Raw genomic sequence first — 26439 nt, 5'->3', positions numbered from 1 at the left:
GGGGCAATTTAGCGTGGCCATTCCACCTCCTCTGCACATCTTTGGGTTGTGGGGGTGAGACCCGCACAGTCACGGAGAGAATGTGCAAACTCCACACGGACAGTGACTTGGGATCGGGATTGAACCCAGGTTCTCAGCGCCGTAAGGCAGCAGTGCTAACCACTGTGTCACTTTTACAAGAGAGGATCTAACCATCGCCCCTTTTTTAAAAAAAATATATTTTATTCAAGTTTTTTGGCCAAACATAACAACACGTAGTGTTTCTTTTACACAACAATAAAGCAATATAAATAACCGTGGCCAGTTTTAAACAAATAAATAAGTAATAAATAAACAAAAACAAAAAACAAAACTAAATGGCAACTGCCTTGTCCAAAATAAATACTCTCCAAAAATACAATCCAACAGTCCAATATACAATTACATATACCAAATACCTAAACATATACAATAACATCCCTGAGAGTCCGTCCCATCTACAAATAGATCTCTTAGTTGTACTACCCCAGCTTTTTGCCATGCTCCAAATCCCCCATCCATTCTCCCCGGAACAAACCTATGATTGTTTCTTATCGGGGACCGCACCGAAGCTCCCGTCCCACCCCTATGCCGTCTCCACTGCCCCCAAATTTTCAATGTAGCCACCACCACCGGGCTTGTGGTGTATTTCTTTGGTGAGAACGGCAACGGCGCCGTCACCATTGCTTGCAGGCTAGTCCCCCTGCAGGACACCCTCTCCAATCTCTTCCACGCCGCTCCCTCCCCTTCTCCCATCCACTTACACACCATTGAAACATTGGTGGCCCAGTAGTACTCACTTAGGCTCGGTAGTGCCAGCCCCCCCCTGTCCCTACTACGCTGCAAGAATCCCCGCCTCACTCTCGGGGTCTTCCCAGTCCACACAAAACTCATAATGCTCTTCTCAATTCTTTTGAAAAAAGCCTTCGTGATCACCACCGGGAGGCACTGGAACACAAAAAGGAATCTCGGGAGGACCACCATTTTAACCGCCTGCACCCTACCTGCCAATGACAGGGACACCATGTCCCATCTCTTGAAATCCTCCTCCATCTGTTCCACCAACCGTGTTAAATTAAGCCTATGCAATGTACCCCAATTCTTGGCTATCTGGATCCCCAGGTACCGGAAGACCCTTGTTACCTTCCTCAACGGTAAATCCTCTATCTCTCTGCTCTGCTCCCCCGGATGCACCACAAATAACTCACTTTTCCCCATGTTCAGTTTATACCCTGTAAGATCCCCAAACTACCCAAGTATCCGCATTATCTCTGGCACCCCCTCCGCCGGGTCCGCCACATATAGCAACAAATCATCCGCATACAGAGATACCCGGTGTTCTTCTCCCCCCCCTAAGTACTCCCCTCCACTTCCTGGAACCCCTCAGTGCTATGGCCAGGGGTTCAATCGCCAATGCAAACAATAACGGGGACAGAGGACATCCCTGCCTCGTCCCTCTATGGAGCCGAAAATAGTCTGACCCCCGTCCATTCGTGACCACGCTCGCCATCGGGGCCCTATACAGCAACTGTACCCACCTGATATACCCGTCCCCAAAGCCAAATCTCCTCAACACCTCCCACAGATAATCCCACTCCACTCTATCAAATGCTTTCTCGGCATCCATCGCCACCACTATCTCCGCTTCCCCCTCTGGTGGGGGCATCATCATTACCCCTAGCAGCCTCCGTATATTTGTATTTAGCTGTCTCCCCTTCACAAACCCAGTTTGGTCCTCATGGACCACCCCCGGGACACAATCCTCTATCCTCATTGCCATTACCTTGGCCAGAATCTTAGCATCCACATTCAGGAGGGAAATGGGCCTGTATGACCCGCATTGCAGCGGGTCTTTTTCCTTCTTTAGGAGGAGTGATATCGTTGCCTCTGACATAGTCGGGGGCAGCTGCCCTCTTTCCCTCGCCTCATTAAAGGTTCTCATCAGTAGTGGGGCCAGCAAGTCCAAATATTTCTTATAGAATTCAACTGGGAATCCGTCTGGTCCCGGGGCCTTCCCCGCCTGCATGCTCCCAATCCCTTTCACTACTTCCTCCGTCTCAATCTGTGCTCCCAGCCCCACTCTCTCCTGCTCCTCCACCTTAGGAAATTCCAGCTGATCCAGAAAGCACATCATTCTCTCCTTCCCGTCCGGGGGCTGCGCTTCAGATAATCTTTCATAAAATGCCTTGAACACTCCATTCACTCTCTCCGCTCCCCGCTCCATCTCTCCCTCCTCATCTCTCACCCCCCCCCCCATCTCCCTCGCTGCTCCCCTTTTCCTCAGTTGGTGGGCCAACAACCTACTCGCCTTCTCCCCATATTCGTACTGTACACCCTGTGCCTTCCTCCATTGTGCCTCTGCATTACCCGTAGTCAACAAGTCAAATTCTACATGTAGCCTTTGCCTTTCCCTGTACAGTCCCTCCTCCGGTGCCTCCGCGTATTGTCTGTCCATCCTCAGAGGTTCTTTCAACAACCGCTCCCTTTCCCTACCCTCCTGCTTTCCTTTATGTGCCCTAATAGATATCAGCTCCCCTCTAACCACTGCCTTCAGTGCCTCCCAGACCACTCCCACCTGTACCTCCCCATTATCATTAAGTTCCAAGTACCTTTCAATACACCCCCTCACCCTTAAACACACCCCCTCATCTGCCAATAATCCCATGTCCATTCTCCAGGGTGGAAGCTGTTGTTTTTCTTCCCCTATCTCCAGGTCCACCCAGTGTGGAGCATGATCCGAGATGGCTATAGCCGTGTACTCCGTCCCCGTCACCTTTGGGATCAGTGCCCTTCCCAAAACAAAAAAATATTCGTGAAAATACTATGTGTACATAGGAGAAAAACGAAAACTCCTTACTCCTAGGTCTACTAAATCTCCAGGGATCTACTCCTCCCATCTGCTCCATAAAATCCTTAAGCACCCTAGCTGCAGCCGGCCTCCTTCCGGTCCTGGATCTCGATCTGTCCAGCCCTGGGTCCAGCACCGTATTAAAGTCTCCACCCATTACCAACTTCCCCACTTCTAGGTCCGGGATTCATCCTAACATACGCCTCATAAAATTGGCATCATCCCAGTTCGGTGCATACACGTTCACTAATACCACCGCCTCCCCTTGCAGTTTGCCACTCACCATCACGTATCTGCCCCCACTATCCGCCACTATAGTCTTTGCCTCAAACATTACCCGCTTCCCCACTAGTATGGCCACCCCCCTGTTTTTTGCATCTAGCCCAAAATGAAACACCTGCCCCACCCATCCTTTGCGAAGTCTAACCTGGTCTATCAGCTTCAGATGCGTCTCCTGAAGCATAACCACATCTGCCTTAAGTTTCTTTAGGTGTGCGAGTACCCGTGCCCTCTTAATCGGCCCATTCAGCCCTCTCACATTCCACGTGATCAACCGGGTTGGGGGGCTCTTTAACCACCCCCCCCCCCCCCCCCCCCCCCTTGACGACTAGCCATTTCCTTTTTCAATCCAGCACCTCACCCAGTTCCCACGTAGCTGTATCCCCCCCAGGCGGCGCCCCCCCGCCCCGACCCCCCCCTCCCATACCAGCTCCCCCTTCTCCCCAGCAGCAGCAACCCAGTTAACCCCCCCCGCTAGATCCCAAGCTAGCGTATTTGCACCCCACATGTTGCTCCCAGAAGTCAGCAAACTCTGGCCGACCTCGGCTTCCCCCCGTGACCTCGGCTCACACTGTGCGAGGCCCCCTCCTTCCTGCTTCCCTGTTCCCGCCATGATTACCATAGCGCGGGGACAAAGCCTGCGCTTCCCTTTTGGCCCCGCCCCAATGGCCGGCGCCCTCAGCTCCTCATCCTCCCTCACCCACGACATGGGGAAGAGAGAGAAGTTACAGGGTCGCAGGTTTAACAACTTGGGAAGTCCTCTCTTCCCCCTTTTCCCCCCTTCTTTCCCTAGATGTGTGACCCACAGTCTTGCCGGTTGCAGCATTCCGAATTTGACCTTCCTTTTATGCAACACCGCCTTGGCCCGATTAAAGCTTGCCCTCCTTCTCGCCACCTCCGCACTCCAATCTTGATATACGCGGATCACCGCATTCTCCCACCTACTGCTCCGAGTTTTCTTTGCCCATCTGAGGACCATCTCTCTGTCCTTATATCGGAGAAATCTCACCACTATTGCTCGAGGAATTTCTCCAGCCCTCGGTCTTCGCGCCATAACCAGATAGGCTCCCTCCACCTCCAGCGGACCCGTCGGGGCCTCCGATCCCATTAACGAGTGCAGCATCGTGCTCACATATGCCCCGACGTCCGCCCCTTCTGCACCTTCGGGAAGACCAAGAATCCTTAGGTTCTTCCTCCTCGCATTATTCTCCAGCACCTCCAGCCTTTCCACACATCTTTTGTGTTGTGCCTCGTGGACCTCCGTTTTCACCACCAGGCCCTGTATGTCGTCCTCATTCTCAGCAGCCTTTGCCTTCACGACCCGAAGCTCCTGTTCCTGAGTCTTTTGCTCCTCCTTTAGCCCCTCAATCGCTTGTAATATCGGGGCCAACAGCTCCTTCTTCATCTCCTTTTTGAGTTCATCTACGCAACGCCGCAGGAACTCTTGTTGGTCAGGGCCCCATATTAAACTGCCTCCTTCCGACGCCATCTTGCTTTGTGCCTGCCTTCCTGGCCGCTGCTCTAGAGGATCCACCGCAATCCGGCTACTTTCCTCTCTTTTTTCTATCCGTGTCCAGGGGGGATTCCCTTCTGGATTACTGCACAGTGTTATTTGCCGTTAAAATTGTCAATGGGGCTCCTATTAAGAGCCCAAAAGTCCGTTCCACCGGGAGCTGCCGAAACGTGCGACTCAGCTGGTCATCGCCGCACCCGGAAGTCCCTAACCATCGCCCCTTAACATTCAATGGCATTATCATAGCTGAATTCCCCACAATCAACATTCTGGGGGTTAACATTAATCAGAAACTGAAATGGACTAGCCATATTAATACTGTGGCTACCAGGGCAAGTAACAGGCTAGGAATCCTACAGGGATTAACTCACCTCCTGATCCCTCAAAGCCTGCCCATCATCTACAAGGCACAAGTCAGGAGTGCAATGGAATACTCTCCACTAGCCTGTATGAGTGCAGCTCTAACAACACTCTAGAAGCTCAACACCATCCAGGACAAAGCAGCCTGCTTGATTGCTTCTCCTTCCACAAACATTCAAACCTGCCACCACTGACGAACAGTGGCAGCCGTGTGCACCATCGACAAAATGCACTGCAGGAACTCACCAAGGTTCCTTAGACAGCACCTTCCAAACCCTTGACCACTACCACCTATAAGGACAAGAGCAGCAGATACATGGAAACCCCACCACCTTGAGGTTCCCCTCCAAGTCACTCACCACCCTGACTTGGAAATATATCGCCGTTCCATCGCTGTCGCTGGGGCAACGTTCTGGAACTCCCTCCCTAAACAGCACAATGGGTGTACCTACACCTCAAGGACTGCAGTGGTTCAAGAAGGCAACTCACCATCACTTTCTGAAGGGCAATTAGGGATGGGCAATAAATATTGGCCTAACCAGCAATGCTCACATCCCGTAAATGAATTTAAAAAAATGGGATTCTTATCTTCATTTCCATGGAAGGTAGCACAGACCTTAATTTCTGAAATGCAATTTATTTCAACAGTCCATATTGGGGTGCAACTGAAACCATTGTCATTTCCAAGCATTTTCTTTATAAATTTAGAGTACCAAATTATTTTTTTCCAATTAAGGGGCAATTTAGCCTGGCCAATCCACCTACCCTACACATCTTTGGGTTGTGGGGGTGAGACCCACGCAAACATGGGGAGAATGTGCAAACTCCACACGGTCAGTTACCCGAGGCCGATATCGAACCCGGGTCCTCGGCGCTGTGAGGCAGCAGTTCACTGCGCCACCATGTCGCCCCTGTTTCCAAGCAAACATGACAACTCAATCACTCCAATGATCGAGAAAATTAATGTTGAGAAAATAACCCTCCCGCCACAGTTTCTGCAGTTTTCCACTCTTATCAACCCCAAATGCTTACTTCTAGAATACTGATCAACTTAGCACATAGCTTAACTTTAAGTGACCAAGCAGACAAATGGGGGCCTTTGCAAGCGTTCCCTTCCTTCGGCCACCATATAGAGCATCTAATTAGGGTCTTAAGAGATCACAAATCATTATCCTATTTCCTTCCCCCATGCCAGCCCAAGATAAGTACAAAGTCAGGCTGACTGAGGAAGAACTATGTAAGGAAGTCCTCACAAAGTTATGATCATTGAGACATAGTTCTGCTCCTGACCCTACCATCTTCACTGGATCAACTTTACTATCCAATGGAAGGACTAATCACCCCCTATCTCAGCAAAAGATCACAACCTAGTATTAATCCAGTAAAATGTTGTCATCCCTGTGCTTCAGAATTCTAGTTGCTAACCAGACAAATACCCAGTATGCACAGTTAAATATTTATCTCTCACACATTTCTTTCTACGGGTCATGTAAATATTTGCTGTTTGCGCTGAAAAGATCAACGGGTGTATTCTTCGCTGATGGAATTCGCCATTGCCCCGGCAGCGCACCCACGCCCAGGGTTTCTGGGTAGTGTGGTGTGGCCACAATGGGAAATCCCATTGGCAGGAACAGTGAATTCCGCTGACAGCGAGGCTGCGCCGCCCAGGCGGACCGGAGAATCCCCAAATGTTTGTGAAAAAGTCCAATGCACCCACCCAAAAATAGTAACTTTTCACTATTAAGTGTATTCTTCTAGCTCAGATGTTAAAAAGTCCTGTAGGAATATTGCACAGAAGTGTGCTGGTTGCTCTTACATTCTGATGGTTATATCCCTGAAGAAGTAGAAGGTGAGGGACTTGGTGGATGCTACATTCTTGTTTCACTTTATTGTTTGTGCCGCAAACTCTGTCCTTTCTGCAGCGGCTGATCCTCCTTCCAGCCAGCCCAGGCAGCGTTGAATAAAGCCTCTGTTGTTCCTCCACCTGATCTTCAGTGATATTGAGGCTCGTTTCACTGATGCTGCGTCGAAGAGGGGCTAATTTATATCTGTAGCCAGACATTGTTGAAAGGTTGCCTTTTGCCCGGTTTCTCTGCAGTTTCCGTGCTTGAGCATTTATATCTGAAAACAGTTAAAAGGAAGACATTGGATAAAAACAAATTACTGCGAATGCTGGAATCTGAAACCAAAAGAGAAAATACAGGAAACTCTCAGCAGGTCTGGCAGCACCTGTAGGGAGTGAAAAGAGCTGACAAAGCTTTGACAAATGGTCATCAAGTCACAAAATGTTAGGTTTTTTTCTCTCCCTACAGGTGCTGCCAGACCTGCTGAGATTTTCTAGCATTTTCTCAAAAGACGTTGCTCTTTCAATTGTACTCTATTCTGTTCAATAATTATAGCACCATTTTATTTTCCCAGTAATATAAAAATCTGACTAAAACATTAAAACATGGTTAATTTTGTTTAATTTTCTCATTTCTCATATTTTCTGTTAGCATCAGTCTCTCTTTAATACTTTCCACGAATGGTCATTATACATGTGTGAGGCCTGGCAATGAGAGTTGACAAGATATTTATATATTTTAGGCATCATGGACAAGCCTAATCATGTCCTCAGCAACGTCCAGCAGAGATTTCAGCAGAGATTGGGGATGGTAACTGATTTTCCATTCTCAAATCATGGAAATTGAGATACATTGTAGCACAGCCTCTTTTAGCTAAGATCAACTAACAAGACTATAAGTTGGCATTAAATCGAAGGCCTTTCTTGTGTGTAAGGCAGGTGCTCTTCAAAAATGTAACAACACACCCTAAAATCACCCTTACTTCAGTTTACTTGGAGGATATCTTGTCATGAACTTGCCTGGAGACAGCAGTAGACAGTATTCAAAAGGGTCTCAATTCGTATGTGTCTCCCGGTAATGCGTTTAGAACAGTAGTTTAGATAGTAATCAAGTGTAATTAGTTTATGGAGGAGAAACAGATTATAGATGATTAGGAAGGTCCCTGAGCTATAAATATATTAATGTATAGTCAAGGACGTTGATGGGGGTGCAGACAACCGAATATGCAGAAGACATAATCAAAGAATAACAAAGATATAATTGCCCAGACCCTGAAAAGCCAGGAGAGGCAGTTGCTATCTAGCAGTCTCAGAAAGTAGACAGGCCAGTTTCTTGCCACTAAGCCTGAAAGCCACAGTTATAGCAAACAAGTATCTAGGTCTTAGAGCCAGGGCAGTGCAGAAAGCCTTCATAGAAGTAGTTTTAGAATATCTTCGCTGGACAAGGAAAAAGACAGTTCCCAGATTTGAGTATCATCCCTATACTGTGCAGTAACTAGCTGATTATTCAATTTGGATGTTGTTTGGGGACAGGGGAAGTCTTACAGAGTTCAAGCATTGTAGATCTATTGTGTAACAAGGGTTATGCTCTATAGAAACAGGGACCTGAATTCTTCAAAACAGCAGCTAAGTGTTGACGCCGGAGTAAACACCGTAGTGTTTCACTGCGGCGTCAACGGGCCTCTTGGCCCAGCGATTCCGTGGCCCACAGGGGGCCAGCACGGCGCAGGAGTGCTCCATGCAGCTCCAGCTTCCGATACGCGGCCCTGCACTGCCGGCCGTGGGTCCACGCATGCACGCGACATGGCCAATCCACACAGTGGGCCGGCACAGAAGAAGGTAGGCCCCCCCCCCCCAGATTACGCACACCCGCCGATTGTCGCGGGCCTGCCCGTCATGGAGGCCTCCCCCCGGAGACTGATCCCCCCCACCCCCCAGCAGGACGGCCACCGCAGCCGCGACACGGAGCTCCCGCCGGGTGGAACCATACGTGAACCAAGCCGGCGGGAACTCGGCCAGTCAAACACGGAGAATCGCTGCAGGGACTGCTTTCAACGGACCCTGACCGGCACTGCGAAGACCGCGCACGCGCGACTAGCGGCGATTCTCCGGTCGTCGGAGGTTCGCGTCCCGGCATCAGACCCATTACAGGTCTGACGTCATTCTCCGCCCCCGCGCCGAGCTCGATTTCGACGCGGAGGCTCGGACAATCCCGGCCAGTGTGTTTAATCATTCATACATCTTAAATTGAGAGAGCGTAGAGTCATCCAGTTTCTGCGTATTTGTGTTTTATTTACTTTCAAAGTATTTAATAATTGTTCCCCAATAACTGGGCTATTTATTTTCACTGGGGTTTCATTTGTCTCCTCGTGCCAAATCATAAGCGGCACAGTGGCACAATGGTTAGCACTGCTGCCTGACAACTGCCTCACATCTCCAGGGTCCCGGGTTCTATTCCTGCCTCAGGTGACTGTCTGTGTGGAGATTGCACTTTCTCCCAGTGTCTGCATGGGTTTCCTCTGAGTGCTCCGAAGTTTCATCCTACAGTCCAAACATGTGCAGGTTAGGTGGATTGGCCATGCTAAATTGCCCCTTAATGTCCAAAAGGCTAGGTGGGGTTACTGGGTTATGGGTATAGGGTGGAGGCATGGGCTTAAGTAGGGTGCTCTTTCCAAGAGCCGGTGCAGACTCGATGGGCTGAATGACCTTCTTCTGCACTGTAAATCTGTAAAAAAAAAAAAATACACCCTCATAAGCTGTATTTCAAGTTGGGATACCCTCGCAGATAACACCACCATGCTTTGTGATAATGTGTAAGATACTGCACAGGTACATTGTATGAGTAATATTTTCATAGAGTAACTGATTTTTCAAACTTTTCCACTTAATCTCCCATATAGTGACTGCATTTATTGTACATTACCAAATAAAAAACCTGTTTGGTTTGAACCCATAATATTGTAAAAGTATTTGTTAATGGCTACCATGACCGAAAACCATTTCCTCACTAACATTACTGCAGTAATGCCATACATAGTTCTCGAAGATAAACATTGGCAGCAAGGATTTGGGGGGTCGGGGTGGGTGGAGGGTAGTGGTGCTTGGAGGAAACAGTGGGGAAGTGGAGTAGAGAGGTGATGTATAGTTGTGGACTTTTGTCAAGGTGAGAGTTTTTTTCACTTAAACTATATATATGTGCTTTTCTCTGTTCCTTTTGTTTTAGCACTTGACCCTCATCAATTTTAGCCTGACTGAGTATGAAACACACGTCAACTTCAATGGAGTGTAAAATTGGTGAGACCATAACACTCAATCCTATCAGTGCCCTGATGGAAAGGTTAGCTTAAAATTGCTGACTGCAGCACAGAGGTTGAACAGAGAACATGCACTGAGTTGTCTGTAGAAGCCTTCTTTGAAAACCTCTTGGGTGCGATTCTTCGACACTCTCATCTCTCTGTGGTGAAGCAGCAATTTTATATCTGACAGGGTGTGCAGTGATACGGCAAGAGATTGGCTTCACTAACACCTGATTTTTGGATTTACGAGTGTCTTTTGGCGCCCCAAAATTGAATTCACAGTGCATGATAGCACAGTGGTTAGCACTGTGCCTTCACAGCGCCAGGGACCTGGGTTCAACTCACAGTTTGGGTCACTGTCTGTGCGGAGTCTGCATGTTGTAGCCACCTAAAATGGCTGATTCCCTATTAATTTGGCCAAAACCCGATTTAAAATGGCTAGCCGAAAAGGCTGATGGGAAAAGCAGCCAACAAGACACAAACGGACAGCTGCAGACAGAACAGCGTATTCGGCTCTGGGGAAGTCGGCCCAGATCGATACTCAAGACTATTAGCAGCACATCAACACAGACATCTGCAGTTTAATCGGCTATCCCCGGGAACAATTGCAACATATTAGCAATTGAATGCCGGGCCAGACCTCTCGGCGCCTGCAGTGGCCGAAACAAAGACATGTGAACGACCACCCCACAATCGAGGAATCGCCCCATTATTGGAGCATATCAAACCCAGTGATTGGGAACAAGTCCAATCGCTTGGGACTCAGGGTCAAGGGCCGCCCCGAGAGGCGGGAAGCCCCTGGGCCCTATAAATTGAGGGTCCAAGTTCAGATCGCTCTCTCTCTCCCTTCTTCTCCTGCTCGCAACCTTCGCAAGAACATCGACCAGAAACAGTAAGTCTGACTCCAGCGATCGCTACCCGATAGAGATTCCTAGCCATCGACCCGTATCAGCCTTTTGAATCCCGCAGGCCAGATCCAATTCGATAAACCATTTGTTTCCCTGACCTGGTGGGCCATCCCCAAAAGTTAAGTATTGGCCAGTAGTGGTAGGTTTTGATATGGATAGTAGGATTATTGTGTGAGTATTGATTGCTGTACATAATAAATGACCGTTGATTTCAATCTTACTAAGCGGTGTGCTGACTTATTAATCATAACTCGAGCTTGAACCACGTGGCGGTATCAGAAAGATACCTGGCGACTCGTGAGCAAAGGTGACGTAATCAGAGGTAATAAAACGAAGGCTAATAAGAGCAACAATGTTCTCCCCGTGTCTGCGTGGGTTTCCTCCGGGTGCCCCAGTTTCCTCCCACAAGTCCCGAAAGATTTGCTTGTGAGATGAATTGGGCATTCTGAATTCTCCCTCATTGTACCCAAACAGGCGCTGGAGTGTGGCGACTTGGGGATTTTCACAGCAACTTCATTGCAGTGTTAATGTAAGCCTACTTGTAACACTAATAAAGATCATTATTATTACATGCACAAGTGGGTGAATCACACATGACAACATATTGGTGCAGTTGTTCATAGAATCATAGAATTTACAGTGCAGGAGGACATTCAGCCCATCGCGTCTGCACTGGCCCTTGGAAAGAGCACACCTGTCCCCATAACTCAGTAACCCCACCTAACCTTTTGGACACTAAAAGAGCAATTTAGCATGGCCAATCCACCTAACCTGCACGTCTTTGGACTGTGGGAGGTGTTATATTACTCTTTTGGTAATATATATCGTGACTCTTTGTTTCTTATCCAGAATGGTCTGATGGTGTGATTCTGAAGATACCACGAGCCTTCAACTTAAAGCAAACTCATTTATTGAGTAACGATTGATTAATATTGAGCTTGTACACTCCACAGAACTATAACAAGTAGTCAAGTAATTTATATTAAAGTATTAACTAATTCAAATTACACGTGCTAAACTATGCTGTGATCTATCTATCTTACACTCTACTGTCTAGTCACTCCAGGTTGGAAGAGATAGACCAAGGTCCTCTCGGTGTTCTTATTTATAGTGGGATCCAGTGGTGCCCACTAGTGGTTGTGTTACACTGAGATGTAATAATTAACCCTTTAGTTATCTACATATATACATATCATTACAGGAGGAAATAGAGTTGTGTTGTCATGACAACAGGAAGTTGTGACTGAGTGAGATCTACCTATAACATCAACAGCTAACCATAAATATATTGAAATATTTAAAGAGGATCTGATTTTCAAAAATACAAAGAAAGACACTGATTAAAGATGGCTACCACAAGTCACTCGATGTCTGGTATTGTATGCTGACCACCTTTCTGGAAAGTCCTATATAGATTTCACTGCAGACCTGCCTTATAATGTTGCATAGTATTTCACACCTAGGGGGTATCAAGGCCCAGTTCAAAAATGACTACTAAAAGGAAGGTAGTAAACGTGCAAAGTGTTAGGCTTTAATAAAATGTAACTCTGTCAAGACAATGGAAAATTATTAGCTAGATGGGATATACAGCTAACAGACATTCAAACCCTCTGAGGATGATGAAGTCATCCCATCTCCCATTGGTCTCTACTGTCTTGAAATGTGTCAAAAGTTTCTGAAATGAAACATCAATATGCCATTACTTATTCAACAACAATGACGACTATAGACATGGATATCAAATCCCTATGGAATATACATCTACAGCAGGGTTTAAAGAACTGGTTTTGCCAAGTCAGAGTTAGAGAGAAGATATAAGCAGAAGTGTCTGAAAAAGCTGTTAATGGAGCAGTAATTTATCTCTATCTCTAAAGTTAAGCAAAGCCCCATCTCTTAACAACCTAAAAACATTCATGGAGATGGTGCATTTCCATTGGAAAGACCATCAGGAGAAACTCTGATTTATAGAAAATACAGCTTAAAGATTTTAAAAGAAAATGATCTCTGACAAAGGCAACTACATCTACTTCAATTCAACTCTTGAATTTTAAAGGTACCAGCTAACTTAAAACGGCCACAATGTTTAACAATCTAACCGCATATTGATTTAACTTTTATTTGGCTTCTAACTTTTCCTTACTTCTGGCATCTGTGGGTGTGTAACTTTGCTTCTTTTATTATATTTTTCCTTAGGTTTAGTGGTTAGCAAGCGTGCTCTTTCTTTCACTCAAGAAAACCGGCTTTGGTTGGCTCTTTATTAAAAAATAAATAAATCTGGAATTGGAAAAGATACCAATGGAGAAAATCAATTAAAAAATCATTGTTGTGACCAACCAAGGAGGCTGACTAAAGGGGAGCCAGTTCACTCTTCCTCACCAATTCGTTAATAGTACACAATCTAATGTCTGCTAGAATTACAAAGAGCAGACAGATCACGTCATCAAGCAGGATGCAGAACTGATTTAATGCCAGTGCTGCCATTTTGGGTCTCAGTGCTACAGTCAACATCCTCTCTTAACTCACGTAGCTGAACATGCATTCACCAGCAGGAAGGAAACCCCACTGGCACCATTTAAAGGAATCATCAACGACTTGCAAGTCAGTTTCTAATTGATTTACTCTGGCTGTTGCTATGATTCTACAAGTATTTGGAGTTTTCTATAGTTGTTTCAAGTTACAGAAGTTGCCCGGAAAGGCAGTGATGCACGATCAATTGCACAAAGACTAAAGTTGGGTACAACTGTGGCTTTATTAGTCAGATGTGCGGCCTCCTGCTGCAGCTGGCAAAATGGCAGGGCACTGGAGGTCATGCATATTTATACAGTTCTCCGTGGGCAGAGCCAGCCGGCGAACCTGTAGTGCAGGTCCTACCTTACATCTCCGATGACAGTGGTTCACCACATTCACCCCCTGTTAAAAATGAGTCCGGCGGGGGTGACGTGAAACTATATACAATTAGTGCAATTATGTACAGTGGCAGGGAAAGAAAAGTCTATGTTAACGGTCCAGAGTCCGTCAAAGGTTCAGCCGGTCCGGTGCTTTGGTGCTTCGTTGGGTGCGGCGTAACGGTGGCAGCGAAGTCGGTGCTGGTGGTGGTGGAGGCCGATGGTGGTGGTGGCAGTGCTGATGCTGGCCAGTCATCGGGGAACTCCGGGAGCATGCAGAAGTCCTCTTCGTCCTCTTATGTGGAAAAGGGGAGGGGGGGTGGTCTGGTGGGGTCAATATTGGCGGCGCGGTGGGAGGTGGGGGGGCGCATTGGTTGGGGCGGGGGGGGGGGGGGGGAAGTGTGTTGGGGTGGAACCTGACGGTGCCAGGTCCCTGAGTGAGACAGTATCTTAGCGGCCGTCGGGGAACTCAACGTAGGCATATTGAGGGTTGGCGTGCAGCAGGTGAACCCTGTCCACCAAGAGGTCCGCCTTGTGGAGTCGGACGTGCCTATGGAGAAGAACCGGTCCTGGAGCAACGAGCCAAGTCGGGAGCGACACCCTGGATGTGGACTTCCTGGGGAAGGTAAAAACACGTTTGTGGGGTGTGTTATTAGTGGCGGTGCACAATAGTGACCGGATGGAGTGCAGACCGTCAGGGAGGACCTCCTGCCAGCGAGAGGCTGGGAGGTTCCTGGACCATAGGGCCAGCTGGATGGCCCTCCAAACCGTCCCATTCTCCCGTTCTACTTGCCCGTTTCCCCGGGGGTTGTAGCTGGTCGTCCTGCTGGAGGCTATACCCCTGCTGAGCAGGAACTGACGCAGCTCATCGCTCATGAATGAGGATCCCCTGTCACTGTGGATGTAGGCGGGGAAACCGAACAGAGCGAAGATGGTGCTGAGGGCCTTGATGACGATGGCGGACGTCATATCGGGGCATGGGATGGCGAAGGGGAATCTGGAGTACTCATCGACCACACTGAGAATGTATGTGTTACGGTCGGTGGAGGGGAGGGGCCCTTTGAAATCCACGCTGAGGCATTCAAAGGGGCGGGAGGCCTTCACCAGGCGCACACGGTCCGGCCAGTAGAAGTGCAGCTTGCACTCCGCACAGACCTGCAGTCCCTGGTGACTGTCCTTACTTCCTCGACGGAGTAGGGCAGATAGCGAGCTTTGACCAGATGTAACAAACAAGTGACCCCTGGGTGACAAAGGCTGTCGTGTAGGGCCCGGAGTTGGTCCACTTGTGCGCTGGCACATGTACCTCGGGAGAGGGCGTCTGTGGCCTCGTTCAGTTTACCGGGGCGATACAAGATCTTGTAATTATAGGTGGAGAGCTCGATTCTCCACCGCAAGATTTTATCATTTTTGATCTTGCCCCGATGTGTGTTATTGAACATGAAGGCTACCGACCGTTGGTCCGTAAGGAGAGTGAATCTCTTGCCGGCCAGGTAATGCCTCCAATGCCGCACAGCTTCAACAATAGCTTGGGCCTCCTTCTCGGCTGATGAGTGTCGAATTTCAGAGGCATGAAGGGTGCGGGAAAAGAATGCCATGGGTCTGCCTGCCTGGTTTAGAGTGGCGGCAAGGGCGACGTCTGAAGCATCGCTTTCTACTTGGAAAGGCAGTGACTCTTTCACTGCGCGCATCCCGGCCTTGGCGATGTCTGCTCTGATGCGGGCGAAAGCATGTTGTGCCTCGGCCGCAAGAGGGAATTGGGTGGACTGAATGAGTGGGCGGGCCTTGTCCGCATAGTTTGGGACCCACTGAGCGTAGTAGGAAAAGAACCCCAGGCAGTGTTTGAGGGCTTTGCGGTAGGGGGAGAGGGGAAGTTCCGTGAGTGGGCGCATGCGCTCGGGGTCGGGCCCGAGAAGTCCGTTTTGGACTACAAAGCCGAGAATGGCTAACCGGGTCGTGCTGAACACACACTTCTCTTTGTTGTAGGTCAGGTTGAGAAGAGTGGCAGTGCAGAGGAATTTATGGAGGTTGGCATCGTGGTCCTGCTGGTCATAGCCGCAGATGGTGACATTATCTAAGTACGGAAAGGTGGCCCGCAACCATACTGGTCAACCATTTGGTCCATCTCTCTTTGGAAGACCGAGACCCCATTTGTGACACCAAAAGAGACCCTAAGGAAGTGGTAGAGGCGACTGTCCGCCTCAAAGGCAGTGTATGGCCGGTCCGACTTCCGGATGGGGAGCTGGTGGTAGGCGGATTTCAGGTCAATTGTTGAGAAGACCCGGTACTGCGCAATCTGATTGACCATATCAGATATGCGTGGGAGGGGGTACGCGTCGAGCTGTGTGTACCGATTGATGGTCTGGCTGTAGTCCACGACCATCCTGTGTTTCTCCCCAGTTTTAACCACTACCACTTGGACTCTCCAGTGGCTGTTGCTGGCCTCGATAATACCCTCCTTAAGCAGCCGCTGGACTTCATGGCCTCCTGCTGCACCTGGCGAAATGGCAGGGCACTGGAGGTCATGCATATTTATACAGTTCTCCGTGGGCGGAGCCAGCCGGAAGGAGCTACTGGCGAACCTGTTGTGCAGGTCTTACCTTACATCTCCTATTACAGTAGTTCACCACATGCAGTGACATATGCTGAGGTCTTCTTGCTAACGTCAGGGGCTTGTTTAGCACAGTGGGCCAAAAAGCTGGCTTGTAATGCAGAACAATGCCAGCAGCGCGGGTTCAATTCCCGTAGCGCCCTCCCGAACAGGCGCTGGAATGTGGCGACTAGGGGCTTTTCACAGTAACTTCATTGAAGCCTACTCATGACAATGAGCGATTATTATTATTATTACTATTCTGTACAAATCAGTTGCTCCCAGACATAGGTGCACTCATAGACATTCATATTGAAACACAACGTGATTTGAAGAATGAACAAATGACATACAGAGCAGAACAAACTGCTGCTAGGTGATGGCTGGGGAAGGAGGAGGGAAAGAAGTGCTCTCAAGCAAGAAGCCGTACCTGCCCAGGGTGTTCAGGTATCTGAGACTCTGGCCGGCATTCTCCCCTACCCGGCGGGATGGAGTGGCAGGAACCACTCCGGCTTCGGGCCGCCCCAAAGGTGCGGATTTCTTCGCACCTTTAGGGGCCAAGCCCTCTCCTTGAAGGGCTAGGCCAGCGGCAGGAGTGATTGGCGCCACGCCAGCCGGGGCCGGAGGGACTCTGCCGGCCGGCGGGACTCCGTCAGCCGGCGGACGTCCACGCATGCGCGGGAGTGTCAGCGGCTGCTGACGTCATCCCCGCGCATGTGCGGGGGGGGGGGGGGGGGGGGGTCACTTCCGCATCGGCCATCGCGGAGGCTATGGCCGAGGCGGAAGGAAAAGAGTGCCCCCACGGCACAGGCCCACCCGCGGGTCGGTGGGCCCCGATCGCGGGCTAGGCCACCGTGGGGGCACCCCCGGGACCAGACCGCCCCGCGCCCCCCCCCCCCCCAGGACCCCTGAGCCCGCCTGCACCGCCAGTCCCGCCGGTGGGACTGGCATGACAGCAGCGGGACTTCAGCCCATCACGGGCCGGAGAGTCGCCGGGGGGGGGGGGTGTGCCAACCGGCGCGCCGCGATTTCCGCCCCTGCTGAATTTTCGGTGCCGGAGAATTCGGCTGCCGGCGGGGGCGGGATTCACGCCGCCCCCCCCCCGGTGATTCTCGACCCGGCGGGGGGTCGGAGAATCCCGCCCTCTATACTCACAGAGAGCAACTACATTTCATTTTCGCTTGCCAGAGACAAGTAGATAAAATGAATCTGTGGCTCCACTAGGTTTACAGGCTTCCACAAGCTGCAGGGTGCCATTGACTGCATCGCTTTGTGGGCGTGCATGTCAACCTTGCCCGATACTGGAACTGAAACAGATACCACTCCCTCAATGTCCAGCTAGTGTGTAATGACAGGACATATTTAACAGGCATATTTAAACAATGCTTCTGCTGTACAGACGACATTGGAGGAGCCCGGCAGCACACCTGAACAATGTCCAGACTTGTGGTTGTTTTCTGTGTGTTGCACAAACTGACAGTCATAAGATGACAGTCCTCTTCACCAGCTCTACAGTGAACAGGTTAGGAGTGGGGGAAAGAGTAAGGGGCGTCATTCTCCGCCGGCGGGAGTCTCCGTTTTGCCGGCGCCCGGGGGTTTCCCGACGGCGTGGAGCTGCCCCACAATGGGAAACCCCATTGACCGGACGGTGTTACGGAGACTCCCGCCGGCCGGTCGGGGCAGAAATGTGGCGGGGCTGGTAGGAGAATTTCGCCCAAGAAGAGGAAAAGGACGGAGAGGGTAACCCATACCTAGATTATTTCTGCCCAGCCTGTCTATTGTCATGATATACATCAGCATATCATAGTGCAATCACACACACACTGACACACTGATGGACATACAGTAGGACCAACCAGCATACACAACATCGCAGCCAATCACCAGTGAGAGCACACGCACTATAAAGACAGGGGACACCAGAGTTCCCGCTTATTCTAGCAGCAGCCAGCTCAGAGCACAGAGCTCACGGCCTGTCTCTCAGACAGTCACCTTGTGCTGAGTGCCTCACCTAGATAGTAATAGGACAGGGTCCACAGATAAGCTGGTAATGCACATACCCAAGCTTACAGTATGTTATTACAGTTGAGTTGTTAATAAAATAGAGTTACACCATCTCCAGCCGTGTTGACCTGTTTGTAGACCAGAACACCCAACACGACATCCATGAAGAACTCATCTGAACACAGTATCACTAATCACAATCCTATTCCCCATTCACCAATAATGAAAGTCACTGATCAACACAGTATCCTCTTGGCCACGATACATAAATAAAAGCCACTCCAAAATAAACATTCCAAACCAAATTAATAATTGAAACCATGCGATATTACAGACAGTTTGAGCCCCACCGCTGACCATGCCCTCAGTAATGTCTGCTCCATGGGGGTTAGGACATGCAGGTGCATCTGTCACTTCCAGCTAGATTCTGCTGCCTCTGGTTGTATGCCACCTTGTCCTGCAAGAGAGAGGGAAGTGTGTAAGAGTATTGCACAATCTGTTTGGCTGATGAAGCTGACATGGTTGAATAGCTGGCAGCATGAGATGTGGATGTGAGGCTTGCAGCATATGAATGTTAGGTATGTGACTGGATTCATCGGGATTGTTAATATGCGAGTGATGAGGGTATGATGATTTGAGTTGTGGTTGAGGTTACTGGTGCAGTTGGTTGGATATAGCATTTCAAGATGCATTTACTGACTATGACTGCTCATGTGCAGCCATTGAATTATTTGCGACACTGCCTGCAGGTCTTCAGGGCTAAACTCCAGGCATCGACCTCCACAGCTGTCTGCTGCCACCATCTTTTGACCGTCAAGCAAAACCTCTAAAACCTTGATGCCTGCTTTCTCTCCTGTTGTGCCATTCCTCATTCTTTCCAAGGTCAGATTCTCTTCAACTAGCATCTGCTTCAGACACAAAGCACCTCCCTTTCAAGAGATGGGGGCTGACTTTAAGCACTTCAGGCTAGCTTTAAGTGGTGCTAGCCATTCATGGTTTTGGTCCCCAGCTGATGTGTCCAGCCAATGAACCGTGCAATGCTGGGCTGGACGTGGAGATGATTCAAACAAGCAGGCATCACAAAGTTAGTATGCAGCCTGCACTGCAATCAATGGGGATGGGTTAATTGTACATTGTGATCCTTGTATCATTTCCAGGAGCTATTAAGTTAGCTCTCATAAACCCTGTACCTTTACCAGTGCGTGACATGGCACATTGGATTTAGAATCATCTGTACCACCCATTGAATTTAACTTCTTAGCCACACTGCTCTTCATTCTGAGTTCATGATTATTAAGCTGTGATTAAAAAGGACTAGCTGAGTGTATAATTCAGCTATGTGTTACACTACTTCAGAATGATGAATAAATATTAAATCCGTTTAAGACATGGTTTGGAATTGATGTCACATGCTTTATATAGCTGTAAATTGTTGTACTTCTCTGAACACGCTTGCTGTAGCCACTGTCATAATGATTAATAATTGCAGTAGAAATTTGGTTCATATTCTTACTGTGTGCTGTTTAAGTGAATTTCCCAGTTTACTAACTTACTCGAGTCTGATCTCCAGCAGATCTAAACAATTCAATCCATATACATCTAACTCACCATAATATATCTTCCAAGAATGTGGAAGCATTACACACAGATTGTACTAGAATTACAAGAATGTAAAGATAATTGATAAAATATTTCTGTTACCTGCTTCACTAGTCTATTGAGAAGAGAGGTTTGGCTCATTTGTGAGCATTCTAAGTGAGATTGCAGCCTCAATTAAGCTTCACTTAATCTATAACCTCAGTGGAATATTGAGAAAGGACCTATATTGTCAGAGGCAGATGTATAAGTTGATAAACCAACTGTTTGGATGTGAAAAATCACATTGTTGAATTTGAAGAAAAGCAGTGAGTTCTCCAAACGTCCTGGCTAATGTTCCTCGTAATTGGTCCTTCATCTCATTGGTGTTGATGGAATGTTGATGGATGCCAAATAGCTGCCAAATTTGCCTACATAACAGTCATCAACATACTTCAAAATATTATTTTGTGAAGTACACTTTCTGAGAGATAAGGGCTGCGATCTACTCTGCTCTAATGAGATCTCGCGAGGCCCCGCAATCTGGACCCTGCCTGTAGAACCTGAACGGGAGAGATGGCAGGAATGCACGGCAGGATAGAAATGAACACAGGTGTATTACGGTGTACAGGAAACCAAGAAAGATTACAAAGTCCCCTCCCAAAGAGCCACCCTCCCTGACCTGCACCCAGGTCATGGTTTTTATACAATGTATTTTCCCTTGCTAAGGGGAACACCACCTCAATTTCGACTCAGCTGTGTAAGGGGGAAATCAAATGGAGCACAGTTTTCGCCCCCCAAGGGGGTTGTAACACTGCCCATTGTGCATATTCAAGTGTGCAGTCAGTCTGGCTTGAATATGATCACGCTGGAGTTACCCAAGGTGTGGGATCCAATGCCCATGCCTTGGACACCCAGAGTGGGTGCCCTTTAGCACTGGTCTCCACCACTATGGACCAGGCGTACTGGCACTTGAAGGGGGGGGTCTCCCAGTCCCAGGTGATCGGGGCCCCTGGGCGGTCGGGCTCTAAGGCAGGGTGGTACCCTGACGCCCCGGTGTCACCTGGCATTGCCTAGGGTGCATTGCCAGGGTGCCAGTGCCAAAGTGGCATCTTGCTCACGCCGGGAATCAAGCCCGAGGATTCCTGCCCTTATGAGGTGCCGGGGGATTGAGGACCCCCTCATTGGTAAGTTGGGGAGTTCCGGGTGCTGTGGTGGGGGGTTCAGAGATCGGGGTGCCATAACAAGTTCTGATCCCCAGTGCAGGAAATGGGTTTAAGTGCGCCTCAGCGGGGCATTCCTCTTTGAATCCCAGAAATGAAAGAGCACCATTTTCAGCACTGGAATACCCGGCTAAGCGCGCCCAAAACAGGTTTCGATTTAATTTCTGTTAAATCGCGCTCAGGATCTTGATAGGCATCATTAATGTGTACTTACCAATTCAGATGTGAATTCCACTGTTCTTGCACCAGTTGATTAAATATCAGAAAATCAATCTCACAAATTCTCCCTGCTATTTGCAAGTTGCACATGAGTGATATCAATACTCAAACAGTATCATATACCTAACGACTAATTCTCAGTGACAATGGTGTTCGGGCAGGTTGAGAAAATTCTTAAAGACTTGTACAAAGTTCAGCAGCGGAGGTTGATTTGTGGTCATCGATAAGGAATGAAAGAAAAGCCAACCCGACCCAATATCGACTCGGCTGTTTAAGGGGGAAATCAAATGGAGCACAGTCCTTAGCTCCCAAGGAGGTTATAACACTGCCCATTACAGTCAGGCTGCAAATTAAAAGGTGACAATTGACAATGTGACAAATTCTGAAATACAAACTCCATTATGTTTAAATCCCTCCCCCATCACTGTATGGATAAATTAATATAATTCTATCTGTTCATGAGACTGTTTGTCCAGCTGCTTTAAAAATATTCACCATTGAAACACAGTTTCTATCTGGAAGGCTTAAAATGTTAGATTTTATTCTCTTGCATATGTTTCACCACTTGTTCTGTATCTTTTACCTGTTAATATAGATCCTAGGGTAGACAGTAGAAGAGTCAAGTGAATATGAACAGGAATTGTGACCCGCAGCAAAACCAACAATCCCTCATTGCTATTTGTGAGCAATTGTAAATTAACTTGAACTGTAAATCCTTGGACAGTGGATAAATGCTCAACTAAGTAAACTTTTCATTATGTTTATCAATCAATCCTCACAACTTCATGTTTAGCATCAAGTCTCTGACACACAACTTCCGGGTGCGGCTATGCAGAGCTAGGTCGCATATTCGGCAGCTCCTGCTTGGAACGGACTTTTGGGCTCTTTTACAGGGCCCCCACGGCATTTGTTTGGCATTTCCCGGTGTGGGAAGAAGGCTGCAATATTCCCCCGACAGTGTCCCCCAGGAAGCGTATGTCTCTGGGTTGCCAGACACGGCAGAAACAGTAAAAGATTTGGCTGCAACTGCAGGATAAACAGGGCCTCTTCCAGCATGCAGGCGGGGGAAGGGCAAGCTTAAAGCTGCAAGCTGACCTGAGGGCCTGTATCAAAGGTGAATTCTAGCAGCAGAGGGAACAACTGTGAAAAGACCTCATCAAAGCCACTGAAGGGACTTCCGGTTGCGGTGATGCCTAGCTAGCCGCACGCTTCGGCGGCTCCAGCTCCGACGGACCTTCGGGCTCTTTTAAGAGCCCCAACGGGGAATTTTTCGACGACGCAACCCGGTGTGGGGTGTGTGAGAAGGGAGTCCCCCCCAAACGAAGGAGGAAAAAACCAGCGGCGGCGGCTGCAGCGCGAGGAATCGTCGACCAAAGGGTCAGAAAGAGAGAAGTACAAGATGGCGGCGGAGAAAGCGCAGGCGACATGGGGGCCTGAGCAGGATGAAATTGTGAAATGGTGCGTGGAGCTGCTGAAGAGGGAGGTGCTGACCCCGTTGCTACAGGCAATTGAGGGGCTCAAGGAGACATTAAAGACCCAGGAGACAGAGCTCCGCGTGGTGGAGCAGAAGGTGACAGATATTGAGGACGAGATCCTGGGCCTGGCGGTTAAGACACAGACGCACGAGGCATTTCATAAAAAGTGTACTGAAAGGATCGAAGCCCTAGAAAATGGAGCGCGAAGGAAGAACCTTCGGATACTGGGTCTCCCGGAGGGTGTGGAAGGAGTGGACTGTGGAGCGTACGCAAGTACGATGCTGAGCTCACTGATGGGTGCTGAGGCCCCTACAGGCCCCTTGGAGGTGGAGTGGGCAAATCTGATTCCGGCGAGAAGACCAAAAGCGGGAGAACCACCCAGGGCGATAATCGTGCGATTTTACCGCCTTAAGGATAGAGAAGAGGTCCTGAGATGGGCTAAAAAGGTGCGGAGTAGCAGATGGGAGAAGGCAGTGGTACGGGTATACCAGGATTGGAGTGCGGAGGTGGCGAGAAGGAGGGCGAGCTTCAACCGAGCCAAAGAGGTGTTGCATAAAAGGAAGATGAAGTTCGGGATGCTGCAGCCGGCAAGACTATGGGTCACGTATCAGGAGAGACACCATTATTTCGAGACGGCGGAGGAAGCATGGACCTTCATCAAAGAAGAGAAATTGGATCGGAACTGAGGGACTGATGCTGCAGGAAATGTTATTGTTAATGTTATGGTTGAAGTTAATTGAGAAGTAAATTGGGAAGGGGGGAGACATTGGGGAAATGTGGACGCCGGTGAGGGGGGAAAGACGGGACATAGTTGGAGAATGGGGAAGGGGAGGGGGAGGGGAAAGGGAGCTGCGCCATAAGAGGCGGGTCAGGTAAAGGGATGTTCCCGCGCCAGAAAGAATAAGGCGGGAAGACAGGCGCAAGGCGGATGGGAGTTTCCCACACGGGGGGGTCGAGGAATGAGCAGGAGTAGCCGGGGTCAGTTGAAGTCAGCTGACTTACGGAAGTAATATGGGGGGAGCAATCATGCTAGAAAGAGATCTAGCGGGGAGGGGGGGAGGGAGGGGGAGGGGGGCGCGGGGACAACTGGGTTGCTGCTGCGGAAATCCAAAAGGAAATGGCTAAAGAGTGGGTGGGCGGGAATGGTGTGCGACGCTGGGGGAGTGAGCGGGAGCGCGGAGGCGGGATATGGGACTGGCCTAGAGAAGGTAATGGCTAGTCGACACGGGAGGGGGGCAGGTAGCCCCCTAGTGAGGCTGATCACGTGGAACGTGAGAGGCCTGAACGGACCGATAAAAAGGGCCCGAGTGCTCGCGCATTTGAAAGGACTAAGGGCAGACGTGGTTATGCTCCAAGAGACGCACCTAAAGGTGGCGGACCAAGTTAGGCTAAGGAAAGGATGGGTGGGACAGGTGTTCCACTCAGGACTGGACGCAAAGAATAGAGGGGTGGCCATTTTGGTGGGGAAACGGGTAGCATTTGAAGCAAAGAACATCGTAGCAGATAGCGGAGGTAGATATGTAATGGTGAGTGGCAGGCTGGAGGGAATGGAGGTCGTGTTGGTTAATGTGTATGCCCCAAACTGGGACGATGCGGGATTTATGAGACGGATGCTGGGGCGTATACCGGACCTGGAGGTAGGAAACTTGATTTTAGGAGGGGACTTCAATACGGTGCTGGACCCGGGGCTAGATAGATCCAGCTCAAGGACCGGAAGAAGGCCGGCAGCGGCCAAGGTACTTAAGGGGTTTATGGACCAAATGGGGGGAGTGGATCCATGGCGATTTCTTAGACCTAGGGCTAGTGAGTTTTCCTTCTTCTCCCATGTCCATAAAGTGTACTCCCGGATAGATTTTTTTGTTTTGGGAAGGTCGTTGATCTCTAGGGTGGAAGAAGCTGAGTACTCAGCCATAGCGGTTTCGGATCATGCCCCACATTGGGTGGACCTGGAATTAGGAGAGGAAAGGGAGCAGAGAACACTCTGGCGATTAGATGTGGGACTGATGGCGGATGAGGGAGTGTGTGCAAGAGTGCGGGGGTGTATTGAGAGATACCTGGAGGTCAATGACGACGGCGAGGTCCCTGTGGGAGTGGTATGGGAAGCACTAAAAGCGGTGGTCAGAGGAGAGCTGATCTCCATTGGGGCCCACAAAAGGAAAACAGAGGCCAAGGAAAGGGAAAGATTACTGGGGGAGATTTTAAGGGTGGATAGGGAATTTGCAGAGACCCCGGAGGAGGAATTGTACAGGGAGAGGAGACGACTCCAGACGGAATTTGACCTTCTGACCACCAGAAAGGCGGAGGTACTGTGGAGGAAGGCACAGGGGAGGAGGTATGAATATGGGGAAAAGGCTAGTCGCCTGTTGGCTCATCAATTGCGAAAGAGGGCAGCAGCGAGGGAGATAGGAGGAATTAGAGATGAAAGGGGAGACACGGTGCGAAGGGCAGGGCAGATAAATGAGGTTTTCAAGACCTTCTATGAGGAACTGTATAGGTCTCAACCCCCAGAGGGAGAGGAGGGGATGCGGCAGTTCCTGGACCAATTGAGGTTCCCGAAAGTGGAGGAGCGGGGGGTGGTAGGCCTGGGGGCACCGATTGGGGTGGACGAGGTTATTAAGGGACTGGGAAGCATGCAAGCAGGGAAGGCCCCAGGACCAGACGGGTTCCCGGTGGAGTATTACAGAAAATATGTGGACTTGTTGGCCCCGTTGATGGTGAGGACGTTCAATGAGGCCAGGAAAGGGGGGACTCTACCCCCGACGATGTCGGAGGCGACAATATCGTTAATTTTGAAGAGGGATAAAGATCCGTTGCGGTGCGGGTCCTATAGACCCATTTCATTATTGAACGTGGACGCCAAATTGTTGGCAAATGTACTGGCATCGAGGATAGAGGACTGTGTCCCGGGGGTGGTGCACGAAGACCAGACAGGGTTCGTAAAAGGGAGACAACTGAATGTTAATGTGCGACGACTATTAGGGGTGATAATGATGCCCCCAGTGGAGGGGGAGGCAGAGATAGTGGCGGCAATGGACGCAGAGAAGGCATTTGATAGGGTGGAGTGGGAGTATTTATGGGAAGTGTTAAGGAGGTTTGGGTTTGGGAACGGGTTTATTAGCTGGGTTAGACTTCTTTATGGGGCTCCAACGGCAAGCGTAGTTACAGGTCGACATAGATCGGAGTATTTCCGACTATATAGGGGAACAAGACAGGGATGCCCGCTGTCTCCATTGTTGTTCGCGTTGGCAATTGAACCTCTGGCCATGGCGTTGAGAGACTCCAGGAAATGGAGAGGGGTGATTAGAGGGGGAGAAGAACACCGAGTCTCGTTATACGCGGATGACCTATTGTTATACGTGTCGGACCCAGCGGGGGGGATGATAGAGGTTATGCGAATTTTGAGGGG

The 26439-nt window shown here is 49.4% G+C and overlaps 1 protein-coding gene across 1 annotated transcript in view; it reads right to left on the bottom strand.

The window, feature by feature from the left end:
- The window catches only part of radil (Ras association and DIL domains), a 288075-nt gene that overhangs the window by 190182 nt on the left and 71454 nt on the right, over positions 1-26439 (bottom strand). The window contains exon 3 of the mRNA XM_072480950.1: positions 6835-7139. Coding sequence (XP_072337051.1) covers positions 6835-7139 — 305 coding nt within the window. The remainder of the gene's footprint in view (positions 1-6834; positions 7140-26439) is intronic.

This window comes from Scyliorhinus torazame, chromosome 17 (assembly GCF_047496885.1).
Source record: "Scyliorhinus torazame isolate Kashiwa2021f chromosome 17, sScyTor2.1, whole genome shotgun sequence".
NCBI classification, from domain to species: domain Eukaryota; kingdom Metazoa; phylum Chordata; class Chondrichthyes; order Carcharhiniformes; family Scyliorhinidae; genus Scyliorhinus; species Scyliorhinus torazame.
The sequence above is the reverse complement of the archived record's forward strand: the minus strand, read 5'-3'. Positions and strand labels throughout refer to the sequence as shown.